This window comes from Borostomias antarcticus (assembly GCF_949987555.1).
Source record: "Borostomias antarcticus genome assembly, chromosome: 12".
Classification (NCBI taxonomy): domain Eukaryota; kingdom Metazoa; phylum Chordata; class Actinopteri; order Stomiiformes; family Stomiidae; genus Borostomias; species Borostomias antarcticus.
Window position 1 is genome coordinate 9,884,019 of NC_140245.1, and position 20,000 is coordinate 9,904,018.

General features: G+C 48.1%; 1 protein-coding gene across 1 annotated transcript in view; it reads right to left on the reverse strand.

Annotated features, from left to right (window-relative positions):
* The window catches only part of LOC311315891 (neuropilin-1a-like), a 47,541-nt gene that overhangs the window by 11,009 nt on the left and 16,532 nt on the right, over positions 1-20,000 (reverse strand). Inside the window, exons 4-9 of the mRNA XM_084446600.1 lie at positions 16,169-16,396; positions 13,723-13,887; positions 11,258-11,424; positions 2,548-2,703; positions 2,054-2,198; positions 1,050-1,381 (exon numbers count right to left, since the gene is read on the reverse strand). Coding sequence (XP_084302726.1) covers positions 1,050-1,381; positions 2,054-2,198; positions 2,548-2,703; positions 11,258-11,424; positions 13,723-13,887; positions 16,169-16,396 — 1,193 coding nt within the window. The remainder of the gene's footprint in view (positions 1-1,049; positions 1,382-2,053; positions 2,199-2,547; positions 2,704-11,257; positions 11,425-13,722; positions 13,888-16,168; positions 16,397-20,000) is intronic.

Here is a 20,000-nt window from a genome sequence, read left to right on the forward strand (position 1 = left end):
TAACCCTAACACCAGGCCTGACCCTAACCCTAACCCTGACACCAGGCCTGACCCTAACCCTAACCCTGACACCAGGCCTGACCCTAACCCTAACCCTGACACCAGGCCTGATCCCACTATAGACCCACCCAGGGCGCATCATGCTCCCCTCCCAAATGCTATCAGAGAGAAATCCTGGTGCGACATTGTGGAAACACTTTGTAAGTGACTGTTACATGTGCCATTTACTGTTGACTTTTATCTTAGAGACAAGTTCGACATGATGCTATTGACAAACCAACTAAAAGACCCATCTATGGCTCCTCCCCCAAACTCCCTCAGCCAACAAAACAAAACAAACAAACAAAACAACACAAGAAACCAACCCCCCCCCCCCTCCCTACCTTGGGCTTGGTTCTGCCCTCCTCTTTAACCCCCCCCCCCTACCTTGGGCTTGGTACGGCCCTCCTCTTTAACCCAACCCCCCCCTCCCTACCTTGGGCTTGGTACGGCCCTCCTCTCTAACCCAACCCCCCCACCCTACCTTGGGCTTGGTACGGCCCTCCTCTCTAACCCAACCCCCCCTCCCTACCTTGGGCTTGGTACTGCCCTCCTCTTTAACCCTACCCCCCCCCCCCCCCGCCCCTCCCTACCTTGGGCTTGGTACTGCCCTCCTCTTTAACCCTACCCCCCCCCCCCCGCCCCACCCTACCTTGGGCTTGGTACTGCCCTCCTCTTTAACCCTACCCCCCCCCCGCCCCATCCTACCTTGGGCTTGGTACTGCCCTCCTCTTTAACTCAACCCCCCCTCCCTACCTTGGGCTTGGTACTGCCCACCCCCCCCCGCCTACCTTGGCCTTGGTACTGCCCCCCCCCCTCCCCCCCGCCTACCTTGGGCTTGGTACTGCCCCCCCCCCTCCCCCTCGCCTACCTTAGGCTTGGTACTGCCCCCCCCCCCCCCCGCCTACCTTGGCCTTGGTACTGCCCCCCCCCCTCCCCCTCGCCTACCTTAGGCTTGGTACTGCCCCCCTCGCCTACCTTGGGCTTGATACTGCCCCCCCCTCGCCTACCTTGGGCTTGGTACTGATCTCCTCCTTCAGCATGGTCCAGTTGACCCCGTTCAGGCTGTGTCCAACCCGAAACTTCTTCACGAACACGTTCTTGCCGTGGTGCCTCCCCCCCTGGAACAGCAGGCCGGTCAGCGTCTTGTCCTGGCCCAGGTCCACCTGCAGCCACTCGTTCCTGAACGGCTGCTTGACCTGCTGGCCGGACCAGCCGCTGCGTCCGGTCAACAGGCGGGCGTTCTCCGCCACCCAGCCGCGCTCGGCATGCGAGGAAGCGGTGATCTGGCTGTCCGAGACCAGGCCGGAGAGCATACCCAGCATGCCTGAGCACGGGTAGTCTGTGGGGGAGAGGGGGCTTGGGGTTAGCGAGGGGGAGGGAGGGTGGCGTTGAGGCGCTGCTCGGTGAGTCATCGTGTGTATAAATCTGGAGCTCTGTTGTTTTTTGTGCAAGACCTTTCTGTTTATGGGGTGGCTGAAGGCACACACGCACACACACACACACACACACACACACACACACACACACACACACACACGCAAGAGAACATCTGCTTGTTGGCTGTGTCATTCCAAGTCTCTCTGTCCCCTAGGCCTAGCACGCTGCACTAGTCTGGCCTGCAGTCACACATGCCCGCACGCACACACACACACACACACACACACACACACACACACACACACACACACACACACACACATACACACACTCTGAGTCAGAGGCTCGTCTCATCCTCATAATGCTCCCTACTGGGCTGAGACAGGGTGGATACCAGAGCAGGAATCAGGGCTCTAATAATACCATCATTTCCCACCGCAACTCTAAAGAGTAATAATCTCTCTGAGAGACATTATTATTCACTGTGTTATTTGTTGTAAATAATGTTTGTTGTAGTTTGACGTTAGCTGGATTCACCATGTAATTGTTGTGTGTGTGTGCGTGTGTGTGTTCGTGTGCGTGTGTGTGTGTGTGTGTGTACATGTGTGTGTGCGTGTGTGTGTGTGAGACTGACCTGAGGTTCTGCAGCCGTACACCTCAAAGCGCAGGCAGATGCCCTGCTCCCAGGTCATAGGTCGCACCCGGACGTAGCGCGCCAGAGTCTGCTTGGGCAGGAAGGACCTCAGCTCCTCCGTGGGGTTGTGGTTCCCCTGGAAGATCTGGAACAGAAAACAAAGAGCACCATTAGTCAAGAGGGGCTTATACATACCCATTATGTTATATGACCTTGACAAATGCTGTGTTTATATAACCCTTTTTTTTCATTCAATGCCAGATGGGCATATGTTGTTACAGGGAGTTAGTATTTCCTTATGTTTATACTGTATGAATTATAAAGTGATTAGACTAGACTCACCCTTCCACACACACAAGCACAGACACATACACACACACACACACACACACACATTGTATTGTATTCCTATGTATGCTGTCCTTGTTTGAATGTGATGCGTGACACATTTCTCCGATTGTGGACTCAGGACAGTAAAATAGCTGGCGTCCCACCTTGGGCTTGGAGCCGTCCTTGATGGTGACCCAGTCTTCTCCGTTGGAGCTAACGTCCACCTTGTAGGAGCGAACAAAGTAGTGCTTCTTGGTCTCCTTGGAGATGGCTCCCTGTGTTCCAATGGCCGAGACGAACCGCAGGAAACCCAGGTCCACCTGCCGACGCAAACATAGACATGGACTGTTTATAGTCATGAAAAAAAACATTATGTTACATTACACAGTCATTTCGCAGACGCTTTTATCCAAAGCAACTAACAATAATTGCATTTAATGTGGGAAAAGCCAATGTACTTCTACTTGCCAGAACTCACAAGTGCACCTCCTTTCTAAAACAAGTGTCTAAGAGCATAATCTAGTACTGAAGAATAGCAATCTAAAATACAATAGGTGCTTAAGAGGGTGGAGAACATCACACGACCTGTTGCTGGATATGTACTCCTGGTTAATCTAATCTAATCTAATCTAATCTAATCTAATCTAATCTAATCTAATCTAATCTAATCTAATCTAATCTAATCTAATATAATATAATATAATATAATATAATAATATAATATAATATAATATAATATAATATAATATAATATAATATAATATAATATAATATAATATAATATAATATAATATAATATAATATAATATAATAATATAATATTTAAGCAATTGACCATGAGAGGCAGTGAGTTACACAGGATTTTACTACAGCTACGGGGCGTTGTTGACCTCTGTAGCTGTGGTAAAATCCCCTGTAACCCACTGCCTCGAGTGGTCAATTGCTTTTCTACAACGGTTACTACATAAATATATTCACAAAAAACACTCAGTAGTAACATTCAATAATTTATTTACCGATCATTCTTATTATTTTAGTATTTACAGAATCTTCTGCGATAGGCTATTCTGAATTAAATGGTTGCCAGGCAACATAGGCTATTTCACCTATTTGGGTTGGCCTTGTTCACATAAGCCATAAGGCATAATTCAGGTGGTTCATGTTTATTTTAATATTTCCATCTATGGTGCAGTTAATAAAACAGTTCTCCAGAGCACTCGTTTTTGCTGGTAGGGGTGTGGTTGGAGTGTTGGAGTCGGACTGATGAGTGCGTTTTTGTAATAGGATATGAAAAAGGCAAGGTTGCTGCGAGTGGTTGCTACGCAAAGCATTGCCTACCGCTTGATCTTATCAATGGCCTCGTCAATGAGATTGACGGCGCATTAATACTAATTGTAATGCGTCGCAGCCGTGGGTTACAGAGTATTTTACCACAGCTGCTAGCCAATCAGAATCAAGTATCCAAACTCTCCATTGTAGAATTGGTGTCGTGGATATATTCTTGGGCATCCTATTGCTGTATGTTTAAGACATAGTGATGACCTCCAGGACATGGGGACTGTTGAGACATAGTGATAGTGGAGCAGAAGCTGACCTCCAGGACATGGGGACTGTTGAGACATAGTGATGGTGGAGCAGAAGAAGTTGTCCTCCAGGACATGGGGACTGTTGCTAATTATGTTGTACTGAAGGGAGACTAGCAATAAATCAAGAAAACACCAAGATAGTTAATTTCCGAGAGAAGTGCGCGCTGAGAAGTATGCAGGATGTTTGTTTTGGTTCACTCCCTCCGTCCTACGCTGGGCTTTATACATATCTTGGTTTGACTTTTGATGAACACATGGTTACTTTGGAAATGGCATTGAATTACTCACATTCTGCAGGAAGAGCCTTGGGGTCAGTGCTGAACAATCATGTACTATACTGATATGAACTCCAGTGGGACAGCTCTTAAAGTCTTAGTTGTCTGTGAGTGTCTGTTTACAGTAGTTAGAGAGTTTCTAATGGATGACCCCGCCCACCCCCCCCCCCCCCCAACCCCCCAACCCCCCCCCTAGAGCTGGCGCTCAAGACTGCTGGGAAGGTGCAGAGAGATTGAGAGTATTTAATGAATATCTCCCATTCGCTGTGCTTAAGGTATCACATACATCTTAGCACTGTTAGGAAAGTGCTGATATTCAGAGGACACTAGAAACCTTCTTTCTGTCACTGATATCAATCGTCAAAAAAGCTCTAAAAACTGTTGAAACAAGTACTTTTCTACATCAATTTTCCTCCAGATACCCCTCATATACTACTCAATTTTCCTCCAGATACCACTCATAATTTAATTTCCTAGCCTGCTCTGCTCTGTGAAGTGAAGAGGCCTTCTGAGTCAGAGGTCTGTGTGTGTAGTCTAAAACCCTCAGTGACTGGAATATTACACAGACTGTGTGAGAACCCAGGTCAGTATCAATCTGAACCAATTTCACGGTTATCTGCCAGCATCACTAATGAGAAATGTGTGATCCATTCAGTGTGTGTGTGTGTGTGTGTGTGTGTGTGTGTGTATGTGCGTGTGTGTGTGTGTTTCTAACCCAGCAGGTCATGGGGTTTGCTTGGAAATGACTCCATTATAGATAGAAAGTATACATTCACAGCAAAGTAAATAACCCCCCAAAAACGACACGAAAATCCCCAAGCAAGACTGATCATGAAGACACACTGACTAGGCTTGTTGGTATTTATGGGTTTGTCAGCCTCCAAAATGGACAATTGTGAACAGACTGTCTCCAATTACCTTGACTTCCCGTGAATGTCTCATCCTTATTGGCGTCATTGATAGTTTAATGTAGTGAATTAAAGTGACTAGCCACCTCAGTCATTGGAAAAAGGTATGTTGTTCACAAGGACATGACAGAATGGATGTCTTATTTTAAAGGCAGACTGCTACTTGACCTATGACCTTATCAACAGCACTGACCCATATTCTCAGAACTCAATGACCTTCCATCAATGTCCGAGTCAATTAGTATTTTGTTCTCTGATCACCACTAAGACAACTAAAGGAAAACAAGTTTGCCATATGGGGAAAACCCACATCCCAACCATAGCATGATACAAATGCCATATCCTGTAACTACGCAGTACGCTTCAGCTCGTGGGACGCATAACGCAGAGCATATAATTACATTACCACACATAGAACATCACTGTGAGACACTCAGGATGGGAACGCAGATTCTGCTAGATTCTCCTGATCCCTATCTCTCTCTCTCTCTCTCTCTCTCTCTCTCTCTCTCTATCTCTCTCTCTCTCTCTCTCTCTTCCTCTTTTCTAAGAAAGGGTAGAAATAGTTTCCTGTGTGTGCGTGCGTTTTTGTATGTGTGTGTATGTGTGCTTGTGTGTGTGTGTGTGTGTGTGTGTGTGTGTGTGTGTGTGTGTGCGTGCGTGTGCGTGTGTGTGTGTGTGTGTGGGCGGGAGAGACTGGAAGGGTTCCTTCTGGGATCCAGAGCCTTCAGGGGATGTCATATTCCCTACTGTATTCTACAGTGAAAGTTTCCCCAAGTTAATACGACCCCTGAATACTTAGAGGTCCGTCGAAGCACAAAACCAACTGCCAAGACTGTTTGCCAGAGATCGGTTTGAGTGATAGGACTTCCTGGCATGAACAGGAAAGCCGTTAGTGTTCAGTCCTGGACCGGTATCCTCTCCTCGCTGTGGTATCCATCCTCCAGACTTCCTCTGTGCTAAGACTGATGCCTAATCACTCCTCCATGCCCTAATTACTCAACACTTGGCACCGCCGCCGACACACCCGGACTGGTATAGTTAAATAGTCCCACTCTGGACCCTATATGGAGGAAGCACAGCAGGAGAGAATGGGAGGTGTGTGTCTGTGTGTGTGTGTGTGTGTGTGTGTGTGTGTGTGTGTGTGTGTGTGTGTGTGTGTGTGTGTGTGTGTGTGTGTGTGTGTGTGAGTGTGTGTGTGTGTGTGAGTGTGTGGGGGGGGGGTGCATTCACAGACTGCGTTAAAGCTGACTGGGGCTAAAAGCGACCGAACAAAGACAACGGCACTTCCTTCGACAACAGGATATCTGCGTGTTTTAGGCGCAAGGAGAACGGGACTCGTAATCAGCGCTGCCGTGACCCACATTCTTGTCCGACTCGTCTTGTTGAGTGTTTTCTTAAGAAAGGGCCGCGCCGTGGATCTGCATGGGCAGCGCGAGAGGAGGAAAAGAGCCCTGACCGCATGTAACGCTGCAAAATTGTTTGGGTAAGGGAAAAACCGAGTATGCTACTCCTCTCTCCGAACATGATGCTTTAAAGTGACAGAGCCACCCACTGTGAGCTGTAAGCTGAGATGCAGCGTCTGACTGGGTTATCGTCTACTCTGACAAGGGTTTTTTTCCCTCCTGAGCCATAGTTGCTGTTTTTGTAAGTGAGAGAGAACAGGAAAGGTTAGGTGAGGAGGGTGCGCTGAGTGAATCAAACCCGGGGAAAGAGCGGTTTAAAGGGCAGAACGACGCCACAGTAAGTGAGAGGGGCAGAAGGACACAGCAGCAAGTGACCGCTACGCTCGCTCTCTCTCACACACACACATGCACACACACACACACACACACACACACACACACACACACACACACACACACTGTGTGTATGTACGTATATATATATATACACTTACTGTATACTATATATATATATATATATATATATATATATATATATATACTTTATTTAAGTTAAAGTTTAAGTTTATTTAATAGGACAATGTGCACGTAGGCCTACATTAAATGTTCGCAGGAAACAAAAAGATGGGCGCACCAGATTTAGCTAAAAGCTAGCCTACATTCCATCTGTAGTCCTTAACACACACAGTCAAATCTAAAACCACGATAGACACACTTTTAGCACATGGACACCGTGCAGACATAGAGAGCATGGTAACGCATGGACACAGACGCACAGGTGACAGGAGGAATATGCACTAGAACAGACAAGTCAGCACAGTAAAGACAAGCAAGACATACTCACCCACGGACAAAACACAGGTCATACAATACAAATATGCACTAAAACACACAAAATCAACGCACAGGTATCACAGTAGCAATATGCACGAAGCACACCATACAAGCACATACACATTACGACTCAGTCAAAGCACATTATGCACATACACAAACGCACAAGCACAGTACAGACACAAGCACAATACAGGCAGACAGAGCACAGGCATAGTAAAATACAGGCAAAGAAGGTACCACACAGACTACGTAGGCCACATGCATATACAAGCACCACACACAAGTATGAACACAACACACAGTCACATTAGTGCTCGCAGCATTGGTTGCATAGGATGCAATTTTTGGCCTCACGGGAGAACTCCTGGAAAGAAGTTATGTGTTTTATATGTTCTGGACGCTTGTTCCATTCTAGAGTTGCTTTATGGGAGAAGGCGGTTTGTGAGAAAGCAGAGCTTCGTTTTGGTACGAGGCAGTCACCTCTAGAGGTGGACCGTGACACTCTGCTCATGGTCTCTGATCGACGTTGTACAAAAGTCTTAAGTGAGGGCGGGGCAGCATTATGAGTAATCTTGTGTACGAGGCGAATATCAGAGAGAATGATGAGATTGTCTAGACTTAGCAGTTTATGTTTCTTCAGTATTTCACAGTGGTGGTGCTGCCTTGGTTTCCTGGCCATTTAGTAATTACCTGGTAACACGCCATCTTTTTACCCTGACTAAGCAATTACAGCTGAGCTACAGTAGAGGCTGAACACAGAACATTGGAATTCCTCTAGACTGACTTCCACAGGCATTGAGTTCAAACGACCTGCCTGTCTGTCACCGTCATAAGCCTGAGTGGGAACGTGATTGGCGTGACGGCTTCCTTTTATTGAGGAACATCGCTCTGGCATTCCTCAGCGTGTCTCAGAGGACAGCAGCTCCTTTAACAGCCTCTGGAGGTTCCTTTGTTTTCAGTTTTCCTCTCCGTCCTCCAAAAACACACACTCACCCTTGCCACTCCGGCCCAGATGTGTTCTCCAGATGGACCTCTCGTTCCTGCTTTTTTTTCTTGTTGGGAGGTTTTCCTGGTTGCGCTACACACCCAAGACAAACGTTTCTCTTCAGGCAGTAGGTGTCTATAAATACTGAGAGTAGCAGAGGAAGGAAGCCTTTCCTGAGCTTACCTCGCAGGTTTGAACAACATGTCAATCTACTGTGTGTCCCCTCTGACGTGGGTCAATGGAACTGACATGTTGGAGAGATACTTTTACTCTAATGAGCTCTAATAGGTGATAGTTCCACCAATACCAATGGCATCTGGATGGAACTGGCCCTCCCGGACCCCTATCAAACCAATCAAATCAAAGCTTTATTTTGTATAGCGCATTTCATACACAGAGGCAACACAATGCGCTTTACAGAGAACAAGGGAGGTGGGCATAGATCCCACCCCTACATATTCCAGAGGGAAGCAAAAAAACAGCATCACCCAGGGGCCAGAAAGGTGAGCTGTAAAAATCTACTCTCTACTCTCCACTACTTGTAACACACCACTATTACACAGCTAAAGATTTCTCATAATGTGGTGCAGAGGAAGAGCCTGTCTCCCAACATCCAAATTGCAATAGGACTGCATTAAAAACAAGGTTTGGAGTAAAAGCAACCTGAAAATAGATCAATCAAGTACAAACGTCAAACAGAATGGATAATAGAAGCCACGTGCGCATGAATTAACTGTCCCATAATAGTCCCCTGAAGTAAGATGAATGGAGATTTGTGGACAGCAGGGCTGTGTGTGGAGGGGGCCTGAGACGCCACTGTACTTAATCTAATAAAAATTCTGTTCACAAAAATACCAACCATAACTCAAATGCCGTACGTGCTACTGGGCTCAGAGCGGAATATTTACTTGGCACCATAAATCAAAATATCAGAAGGGCCCTCTGTGTCGGTACTTTGGGAGGATGTTTTGAACAAGGTCTAATCTTTTTTCTTACCTGACATACTGAGATAAATAAGGGCAAACTACTATTTTCAGCCTTGCTCCGCCAGCTTCTGAGACATTTGTGCAGTGAATATGTTCTAGTTGGGCAGTAAGGACCTGCATAGAGTAGCTATAGCTAACAGTGAACAGTGGTCAATGACCATATACAATACAATACAATACAATACAAATGACCAAAGTTTTCCTCTCAATGCCAAGGGAATCCTGAGCCTCCCTAAAAAACTATGCTCTAGGGATATGGCCCTTGTTAAATGAAACACATCCAGTACCATCCCCACCTATAAGACACTAACCATAGGAGAGACACTAAACACCTTTCTCCATGTCCTCTACCCTGGAGGATACAGCTGACACCCTGAGCTAAGGAATTCCCCAGACAGACAATAACCTCTCACACAGAGCCAGAAGCTAATGCTAACTGGGCTTTGAGGCTGACTTCCTGTGGTGCTGACTTCCTTTGGGCCAGCCTCTACTCCCACAGGAAGGAAGTATGGGCCTGTTCTCACCGTCAAGGGCATTGTGGGTCTTCCTACTAGTTAAGGTCCACCACAATAAGACATGGCAAGGCCCTGGTATGTTTGGTCAATAAGTCCTAGGGACCTCTATCTATCTCCATTCCTTCAGTGTCTACATTTTTCTGGTCCATAAGATGCTGTTTGTTCCAGATTGTTCCAGAACATTTTTAGGTCTGTAAACTGTTGGGAAACCTAACAGGTACTTTCTGACCTGAAGGATTTTAAGACACTGCGGACCAAGGAGAAAGATAAGAACTACTGTATGGGGTTCAGTAAACAGAAAAAGAATAGTATAAAGTATAAAGTATAAAGGAGGCTATTAAGACAAACAGATCAACAATGCCGTGCTTGTTAGAAGTTACATATAGGATTCTTTGTGCTGCTGCATACTTGCAAAGCCTTGATGATTTGTATTCACCATTACGATTAGTTTTGCCATTTACCGAAACAGTAGACTCTGTACTGTAAAGCGGCCAATGACGTTATGTTTTAATGCACCATTACTTTAAGATTATTAAGATTATATAGGGGTTAAAGCCAATAAATGCAGTCTGAGGTACGTCAGCGGTTCAGGGGTCAGCGTGAGGTCGCTGACTTTGATTACACCCTGTGACCGTAGTTCTGTATCTTCCTAAGATACTCAACTATCAGGGCAGGTGTGTCATTTTTACACTGTATTTTACTTGATTTCTTACTTTTTGCTTTTTGTTTATTTTATGTCTATTTTTATGTGAAGCACTTCGTGCATGTACATTCTCCGTTGTAATGCACTTTCAGCTACATTTATTTATGTGAAAGGTGTTATACAAATAAAGTTATATTATTATTGTATTATTCATACATAATGTGATCAAAAACACACATGCGGAAAATTGCTTTTTCACTTCACTTGCCTGACATGAGGGCCGGTTTCCTTTTTCTTTTTTTTATCACCATGTGTGTTTTAGTTTATCTGTATTCATGCCAAGGATCCCTGATATACAGCACTGTGGATATACAAGACATAGCCTATAGCTTGCATGTGTCCAGTCTATTGACCCTTAGTGTAGTATTAGCTTTAGCACTTAGCCTTTAGCTTACCTGTATTGATGATATTGACTGCTAGTGTAGTATTAGCTTTAACACTTAGCCTTTATCTTACCTGTATTGATGATATTGACTGCTAGTGTAGTATTAGCTTTAGCACTTAGCCTTTAGCTTACCTGATGCTATTGACCCCTAGTGTACTATTAGCACTGCTGTTAGCTTACCAGCAATCATGCTGATCACCCATAGTGTACTGTAGTATTAGCTTTAGCCACAAGCCTTAAGCTTAGCTGTATTGATGCTACCTGCCCCTGATATTAGCTGCTGCTTACCTGTATCCACTCCCTCGCAGAGTCTTCCGAGGGGGTCCAGCCGTTCTCCTGGTAATTGAGGCGCGATCGTTCAGGAGACCAGTTGGGGTTGTACTGGGAGGAGGCGCTGATCTGGTCTGATGTGACCTCCCCAGATTCCATCCCCAGTGCCTCCATACAGACAAAGTCTATCAGGGACACAGGAAGCAGATTGTTTAAGACCTACGACGTATACAGAACATCTGGATTGTCCGTAAGTGGACAGCAAGAGACACATGAGCCATGAGCCATTTAATGTGTGTGTGTGTGTGTGTGTGTGTGTGTGTGTGTGTGTGTGTGTGTGTGTGTGTGTGTGTGTGTGTGTGGTGAAGGAATGAGCAGTCCAAATATGTGTGCATGGTAACAAACAGTGCTTAAGAGTGACCGATCAAGTTTCTTGGACATTCAGCAGCACATACAGTCAAAACAACAAAACAACAAAAACGGGAAAACAGAAGAATGCATTTACAAAGTCAGAATTAATTGATTGATTAATTGATTGATTAAATGACTGCGAGAAGGCTGGACATGGTGCCACAACACCTTCTGCTGTTAGTGGGACGCGGACAAATATTTGGACCAAAGGCACTGAAAATGTTTCTGGTTCCCTCCCACCTCACCTCAACCCTCAGCTAAATCTCTCACTTCCATTCATGAGTAGTTTAGGTCCAACCCTCACCCCCGCCCCCCCGCCCCGACCTTCTCCCAGCATGCATGCTGAGAACAGACTCTCCCGATATCACGCCATCTAAATGAAAAGACCTTATCTGACGCTCTCTCAACAGTCCAGCAGATCAGTGCTGCAGTATGTGATATTTCTGACAGCCCAGAGATTAGATACACACATTTAGGGAGTCAAGAAATACAAGAAACACAGATATGCGAGGTCGACTTTTCACCCTCCTCCAACATGATGGGAAAGCATATTGAGGAAGTTTTCCAAGCCAGTGGAGGGGAGACAGTGGAGCCTGATAGTAGTGGTGGAAAGACGACGTCTTCATTTCAATCTGTCATGCTTAGTGGAGGTCTGGTGACAGGAGCACTCATCACTCCACACCACATGGGTCCACTGTGAAAACGAAAGCTATCGCCAGCCAGGCCATAGGAGTGTATGGTGTGCGTGTGTGTGTGTGTGTGAGAGTATTTGTGTGTGCGTGTGTGTGTGAGTGTATACATGGTGTGTGTGTAAGTGTGTGTGTGTGTGTGTGTGTGAGTGAGTGAGTGAGTGTGAGAGTATTTGTGTGTGTGAGCATGTGTGTGTGTGTGTGTGTGTGTGTGTGTGTGTGAGAGTGTATACATGGTGTGTGTGTGTGTGTGTGTGTGTGTGTGTGTGTGTGTAAGAGTGTGTGTGTGCGTGACTGTATACATGGTGTGTGTGTGTGTGTGTGTGTGTGTGTGTGTGTGTGTGTGTGTGTGTGTGTGTGTGTGTGTGTGTGTGTGTGTGTTCGTACAGCCATCTGGGATAATTAGAGCTTTGTCTAATACCAGCACTCCTGTTAGCCATCCGGAGAAAGGCTATGTGGACAGATTTACAATCTGATGGGGGCTAGTATGCACTAAAACACACACACATTCCTTTACAGGGTGAGGGGGGTGGGTCACATTGGTGGGTGTTATAATGCGAACCTAAATAATCTGGAGGGGTCTGGGGGAATTCCACCAGGGGTCTTGGTGAAACAGTTCATCTGCCCTGACACAGTGAAGCACCGCATGGGAACTATAAAACACGCTGTACATCCAAAAGAAAATGGATGTGTGACGAGACAGTGTGCTCTCACTCTCAGTCCTCTGTCCTCTGCTAGTTTAGTTGAATTCGTTTATTTACCCAGGGATCCTGTACAAACACCCATTCATCTCACTGAAATAGAAAAGATGCATTGCACCAGAGTGTAGCTCATTAGCTTATTTCCATCTGCAGTCCCTGATGTGTCTCGGACGGTAGGAATGAGAGGGAGACAGAGAGGGGAGAGACAGTGTGTGTGTGTGTGTTGGGGGGGGGGTTGGCAGTTTGAACCCCCAGCACTTAGATGCATTGTACTTCCAAAGAGAAGGAACCCAACCAACACCACGGTTCTGGTGCTCACCCTGGTACTTCTGCGCCCATATTTGAACTTCCTGTGGAATGGTAAATGGTAAATGGACTGCACTTATATAGCGCTTTTCCACCTTAGCGGCACTCAAAGCGCTTTACAATGGCCTCTCATTCATCCATTCACACACACATTCACACACCAATGGCGGCAGCTGCCATGCAATTTGCTAACCTGCTCATTGGGAGCAATTTGGGGTTAGGTGTCTTGCTCAAGGACACTTCGACATGTGGACAGTCGGAGCTAGGATTCGAACCGCTGACCCTTCGATCATTGAACGACCCGCTCTACCAACTGAGCTACAGCCACCCCCCTGTGTAAATAAGTGTTAAACCCGTAGCGGCGGTCCGTACTGACCCTCGGTGGCGCCGGCCTCAGGCCTCTCCCGGACCGTGTAGTTGGCGGAGAAGCCCTCCTTGGCGATGGCGCTGTCCGTGACGATGGTCATGGAGAGGATGCCTGTGTGGGAGATGATGCGCCCGGGAGAGGACTGACCACAGTACCGGCCGATGTGGGGTCCCACTGGAGAGAGGGAGGGAGAGAGAGAGGGAGAGAGAGGGAGGGAGAGAGAGGGAGAGAGAGAGGGAGAGAGCAGGAGAGAGAGGGAGGGAGAGAGAGGGAGAGAGAGAGGGAGGGAGCAGGAGAGAGAGAGAGGGAGAGAGAGAGAGGGAGCAGAAGAGAGAGAGGGAGAGAGAGAGGGAGAGAGAGAGAGGGAGGGAGCAGTAGAGAGAGAGAGAGGGAGAGAGAGCAGGAGAGAGAGAGGGAGAGAGAGAGGGAGCAGGAGAGAGAGAGAGAGAGAGAAAGAGAGAGCAGGAGAGAGAGCAGGCAAGAGAGAGCAGAGGAGAGAGAAAGAAATAGAGAGCAGGGGAGAGAGAGAAAGAGAGAGAGAGAGAGAGAGATAAGAAAAGAGATGTCAGCTTCATCAACATCAACCCAATATAATCCCACCAACAGTATTATTAGTTTCTATTAGTTTTTATTTGTTTCCAAATTTCACTGCCTTTATTTCAAATTTGATTCAGTTTCAGTCAGAAAACTTTACCAAAGATTGGGAGGTGACAGGATATGCAACTATGTCTCCTCATCGCACCTCTCGTCTGAGACTCAACACCGTGTGGCAGAAATAGACTCAACACCTTGTGGCAGAAATAGACGCAGCAAATCAGGAGAACAGCCAGGTAACAAAGAAACATCCTTCCCTATCAACACCTTCTCACTACCACTGGTGTAAAACAGCTTTTGACTGCAAACAGGCATTCGGCCAAAGAATAAATGAGTTCACTGAGGCGTTTCTGTTTCTACCGTCTTCTTTCATCTTATTAATGATTATTTTTAATGATCAAATTAAAATAAATTGATGAAGTGGGGATGTTAACAGCCTGCGGTACATCCAGCTACCGATCCTGGTTTGCTTCATCGGAGGAGGAAGGCATTCATTGTAAATTAGTGATGTTGTATATATTTAATTTTTTGGTACACATTTTTATGATTTACAAAAAAAAGACAAGCACAAAATGTCTGAAAGAGGAAGAGTGTGTGTGTGTGTGTGTATGTGTGTGTGTGTGTGTGTGTGTATGTGTGTGTGTGTGTGTGTGTGTGTGTGTGTGTGTGTGTGTGTGTGTGTTTGGGGGGTTAATGCTACATGGCACAGGATGTCTCTATACAGTTCCAGCTCTCCTTCTCCCATCTCACTCTATATTTTAGGACCTAAATTGATTGTTATCTGTGTTGTCGCAGACACACACACACACACACACACACACACGTGCCAGAAACACAGCGTGTTGGCCGACACGATAAGCAGTGAATCCACTGTGTTTAGTGGGAGACATATCCTGGCATGTGATACACGCTGGCGTCATTCAAAATGCCTGATTATTTGGATTCTGGGTTTCTTTTCGGCCCGTGCCAGTCTATTGAGGAGGAATCCCCCTGATACCAGGCAAAGACCAGGGGCATCTGGCAACACTAGGCCCCTGGTAACCCCCTTCAGAGGCCTGACAATGGAATAGGACTTCCTGCCATTCTCTCAGAACTGGAGTTCAATCACACAACAATGCAGTCTGGGAAACGCGGTCCAGATGGGGGACACATCACTGTACATAATGGAGAGTCTCACTCCTTGATGTGGGGTGCCGAGGTATGAGGGTTGAACAGGATGTTAGTGAAGTTATTATTTATTTTCTTTCATCTATCCCTTCTGATCTGTCTTTTGACCCTTTCTACTCCCTCTCCATCCATCCTTCCCTCCTGTCTCTCCATCCTTCCCTCCTGTCTCTCCATCCTTCCCTCCTGTCTCTCCATCCTTCCCTCCTGTCTCTCCATCCTTTCCTCCTGTCTCTCCATCCTTCCCTCCTGTCTCTCCATCCTTCCCTCCTGTCTCTCCATCCTTCCCTCTGGTCTCTCCATCCTTCCCTCCTGTCTCTCCATCCCACCATTTTCATCTCTCCAGCTCCCTCCCCTCCCCTCCTGCCTCCCCTCCCCTCCTCCTTTCCCCCCTCCCCTCCCCCTCTCCCCCCTCCCCCGGTCCCTCACCAGGGGGAACCCGTCCCAGATCTCCAGCTCCCCCCCCCCCCCCCCCCCCTCCTCCTCCCCCCTCTCCCTCCCTCTCACCGGTAGAGAACCTATCCCAGATCTCCAGCTCCCTCCCCTCCCCTCCCCCTCCCCCTCCTCCTCCTCCCCCCTCCCCCTCCCCCTCCCTCTCACCGGTGGAGAACCCATCCCAGATCTCCAGCTCCCTCCCCCTCCCCCTCCTCCCCTCCCCCTCCTCCTCCTCCTCCTCCCCCCTCCCCCTCCCTCTCACCGGTGGGGAACCCATCCCAGATCTCCAGGTAGTCGAAGCGGCAGAGCGCCCCAGCGGGGGGCGTGGTGTCCGGCTCCATGTCGAAGCCGTCGAACTCCACCATGATCTCCGCCATCTTGGGGGCGAAGACCATGAAGGTGCACTCCAGGTTGTTGGGGTACTTCTCCGGGAAGCCGGGCGTCTTAATCACCCCCCTGGAGGCCGTGAAGTTTCTGGAACATTCCGGACCTGAGGAGGAGGAGGAGGAAGAGGAGGAGGAGGAGGAGAAGGAGGAGGAGGGGGAGAAGGAGGAGGAGGAGGAGAAAGAGGAGGGGGAGGAGAAGGAGGAGAAGGAGGAGGAGAAGGAGGAGGGGGGGGGGGGGGGGGCACGGATATATTAGACAAATTCGCATACTCGGACTGACAATAAAGTCCCATTGAAGACAAAGAAGTTATTTTCTACTCTATTCAAAGAGAGACCGTGGAAGGACTGAAGTAATTTCCCATCAGCCCGAGGTATGCGCTGTCCTCAGCCATTGGTGCCACAGCCCGTCTCTGTCTGTGTTTTGACTGGCCTGCAGTTTGGTGTATGTGTGTGCGTGTGTGTGCGTGTGTGTGTGCGTGCGTGCGTGTGTGTGTGTGTGTTTGTGTGAGTGAGTGAGGGTGTGTGACTGGTATTTATTGACCAGACGTGGAGACACAGGGCTGTTTACGGAGACATTACCAACAACAACCCCCCCCCCCCCCTATCACCCCTCCCTCAGTCCCACCCCTGCCCCCTCCCAGACCGGCCTCCCCTCCAGCCTCACCCCGGCCTCCCTGGGAGACCCCCTCCAGCTCAGATACCCCCTGCTGAGAGGCCAGACGTCTCCCAGCCAACGGGCCCGGTCCACCCTGTCATACATTGACATTCACAAGGTTGCATTGAGTGACTGATCTTTCTGGGAGAGATGATACACACACACACACACACACACACTCACACACACACACACACACTCACACACACACACACGAGCGGTTGACGAGGGTCATCGACCTACAGGAGAGAGGGATGGCCCTCTCGTGTTGCCGTACCAGATGTGACCCCGGATATCTGATCACACTACACGAAATACACACACACACACACACACACACACATCCTCCCTCCATCCAGCCAGCACCTAGCTGTTGACACAGGTGGCGTCATTAAATGGGTGACATGATAAATGGCATCGAAGCATGTGAGGAGGGCAGGTTTTGATCCTGGTCAGATGGTGTGTGTGTGTGTGTGTGTGTGTGTGTGTGTGTGTGCGTGTATGTGTATGTATGTGTGTGTGTGTGTGTGTGTGTGTGTGTGTGTGTGTGTGTGTATGTGTGTGTGTGTGTATGTGTGTGTGTGTGTGTGTGTGTGTGTGTACGTGTGTGTATGTTTATGTATGTGTGTGTGAGTGTGTGTGTATGTGTATGTGTATGTGTATGTGTGTGTATGTGTGTGTGGGTCTGTCTGTGTGTGTGTGTGTATGTGTGTGTGTGTGTGTGTGTGTGTGTGTATGTGTGTGTGTCTGTGTGTGTGTGTGTGTGTGTATGTGTGTGTGTGTGTGTGTGTGTGTGTGTATGTGTGTGAGTGTATGTGTATGTATGTGTGTGTATGTGTATGTACAGTATGTGTGTGTGTGTGTGTGTGTGTGTGTGTGTGTGTATGTGTGTGTGTGTGTGTGTATGTGTGTGTACGTATGTGTGTGTGTGTGTGTGTGTGTGTGTGTGTGTGTATGCATTCTCTCCCATAATATCTATTACCAGCCCCACAGCCAGGCTCCACCCTCTCCAGCAAAGAAGACCATCCTCTAAGCCTCAGTTTGAAGTGGCGACGGAAAAATGGTCATTTTCCCAAACCGCCAGACATGTGTTCCTGGTTTGGGGAAGCCAGTGGAGGCTTAGTGAGAGGAGAGAGGCAGACTAATTTAGCTTTTCTGGGCCTGAGGAGGACTTCCTGTGTATCATTTATTCTACCACCGCTTGCATATCATGTGGTCCGTGAGGGGGCGGGGCTCCGGCGGATGTAACCAATCATTATCCCCTATATTCATTAGCCGGGGGTGCCCCTGCGAATCGCTATCTTTAACACAAGCGCCGCTTGTCACCTGGTTATATTGGAAACGGCTCATGAGAGACTCGCAGTGTGTGTTCTTATCACCATGATAGATCTGTAGAAGTAGAGAGAGAGAGAGAGAGGGAGAAAGAGAGAAGGAGGGAGAAAGAGAGAGAAAGCGAGAAGGATAGAGGGACAGAGATAAAGAGATAGAGTGAGAGAGAGAGAAAGAGAGAGAGGGAGAAAGAGACTGAGAGAAAGCGAGAGGGATAGAGAGACAGAGATAAAGAGATAGAGCAAGAGAGAGAGAGAGACGGAGAGAAAGCGAGAGGGATAGAGAGAGAGATAAAGAGATAGAGTGAGAGAGAGAAAGAGAGAGATAGAGGGAGGGTGGTGTTGCAAGGATCTCTAAATAGGTGCAAGGCAATGGAGGGGTATGGAGGAGGAATGGAGGAGGAATTGAAGAGGAATGGAGGAGGAGGAATGGAGGGGGTATGGAGGAGGAATGGAGGGGGTATGGAGGAGGAATGGAGGAGGAATGGAGGGGGTATCTAGGAGGAATGGAGGGGGTATGGAGGAGGAATGGAGGGGGAATGGAGGAGGAATATGGAGGAGGAATGGAGGGGGAATGGAGGAGGAATGGAGGAGGAGGTGTAATGTGCTGCTTTCCAGTAATGGACTGTAACTGTGCCAGGACCGGGAGAGGAACATGCCATGGGATTATGGCGGCCATTTTTAACTGGCCCACTGATGAAGACGACCCATATCCAGCAGCCCCAACACACGCACACACACACACACACACACACACGGACACACACACACACGCGCATGCGTCCCCCCTGTCCCAGATTCAGCGGGGCTTCTAATGCCAGAGTATCCATCTAATCTGGGGGTCACCCCTACGAGCGTCCAAGGACGAACAGGCTATTAGCTAAATGAGTCTGGGGTCTCCTGCACCTGCCTGCTACACACACACACACACACACACACACACACACACACACACACACACACACACACACACACAAACACACACACACACAGGTACACACACACACACAGGTACACACACATGTGCGCACACATGCACACACACACACACTCACACACACACACACACACACACACCCATGCCTCACTGGAACATTCCAAGCTACTCCCACGCCGGCGCCCAAACAGTAGCCGGGATGGACAGGAAGTGAAGAGAGAAACAGGAAACCGGTTGCTATTGTCTACAGTTCTCATCCGGACGTGAGACGTGGACCCAGAGGGTATCAGAGACACCGTGGAGACAGAAGGGCCCCTCCAGAGACCAAGCAGACAGACAGAAGGGCCCCTCCAGAGACCGTCCAGACAGACAGAAGGGCCCCTCCAGAGACCAACCTATACTCCCTGCCCCGAGGCACTTGTGTAGATCTGAAGGAACTGAATAAGTGTGACATGATAGTGGCTCCATCTTTCTTATTCACATCCAATCCCATGAAATCTACACTATTGTCAAGGGAGAAGGAACTAGGGGCTATTTCTGGATTGTTTACTTAATTCTGGGTCCCAAGAGAGTCTGCTTTTTCCTTTACGACTCAGTTTTAATCGGCCCACATTCGAGTGGACTCTCGGGGCTGGAGCCGATTTGAATGTGGAGCACGGGAGCAGTTCCTTCCTCCTCCTTCTCCAGTGTCGATAGGAGTCAATGTTTACAGAAGTCTTTCTGGCCAACATCCTTCCCGGTGTACGAGGCCAGTGTCTTTGAGTTCATTTGGCTCCTGCAGAAAGGTG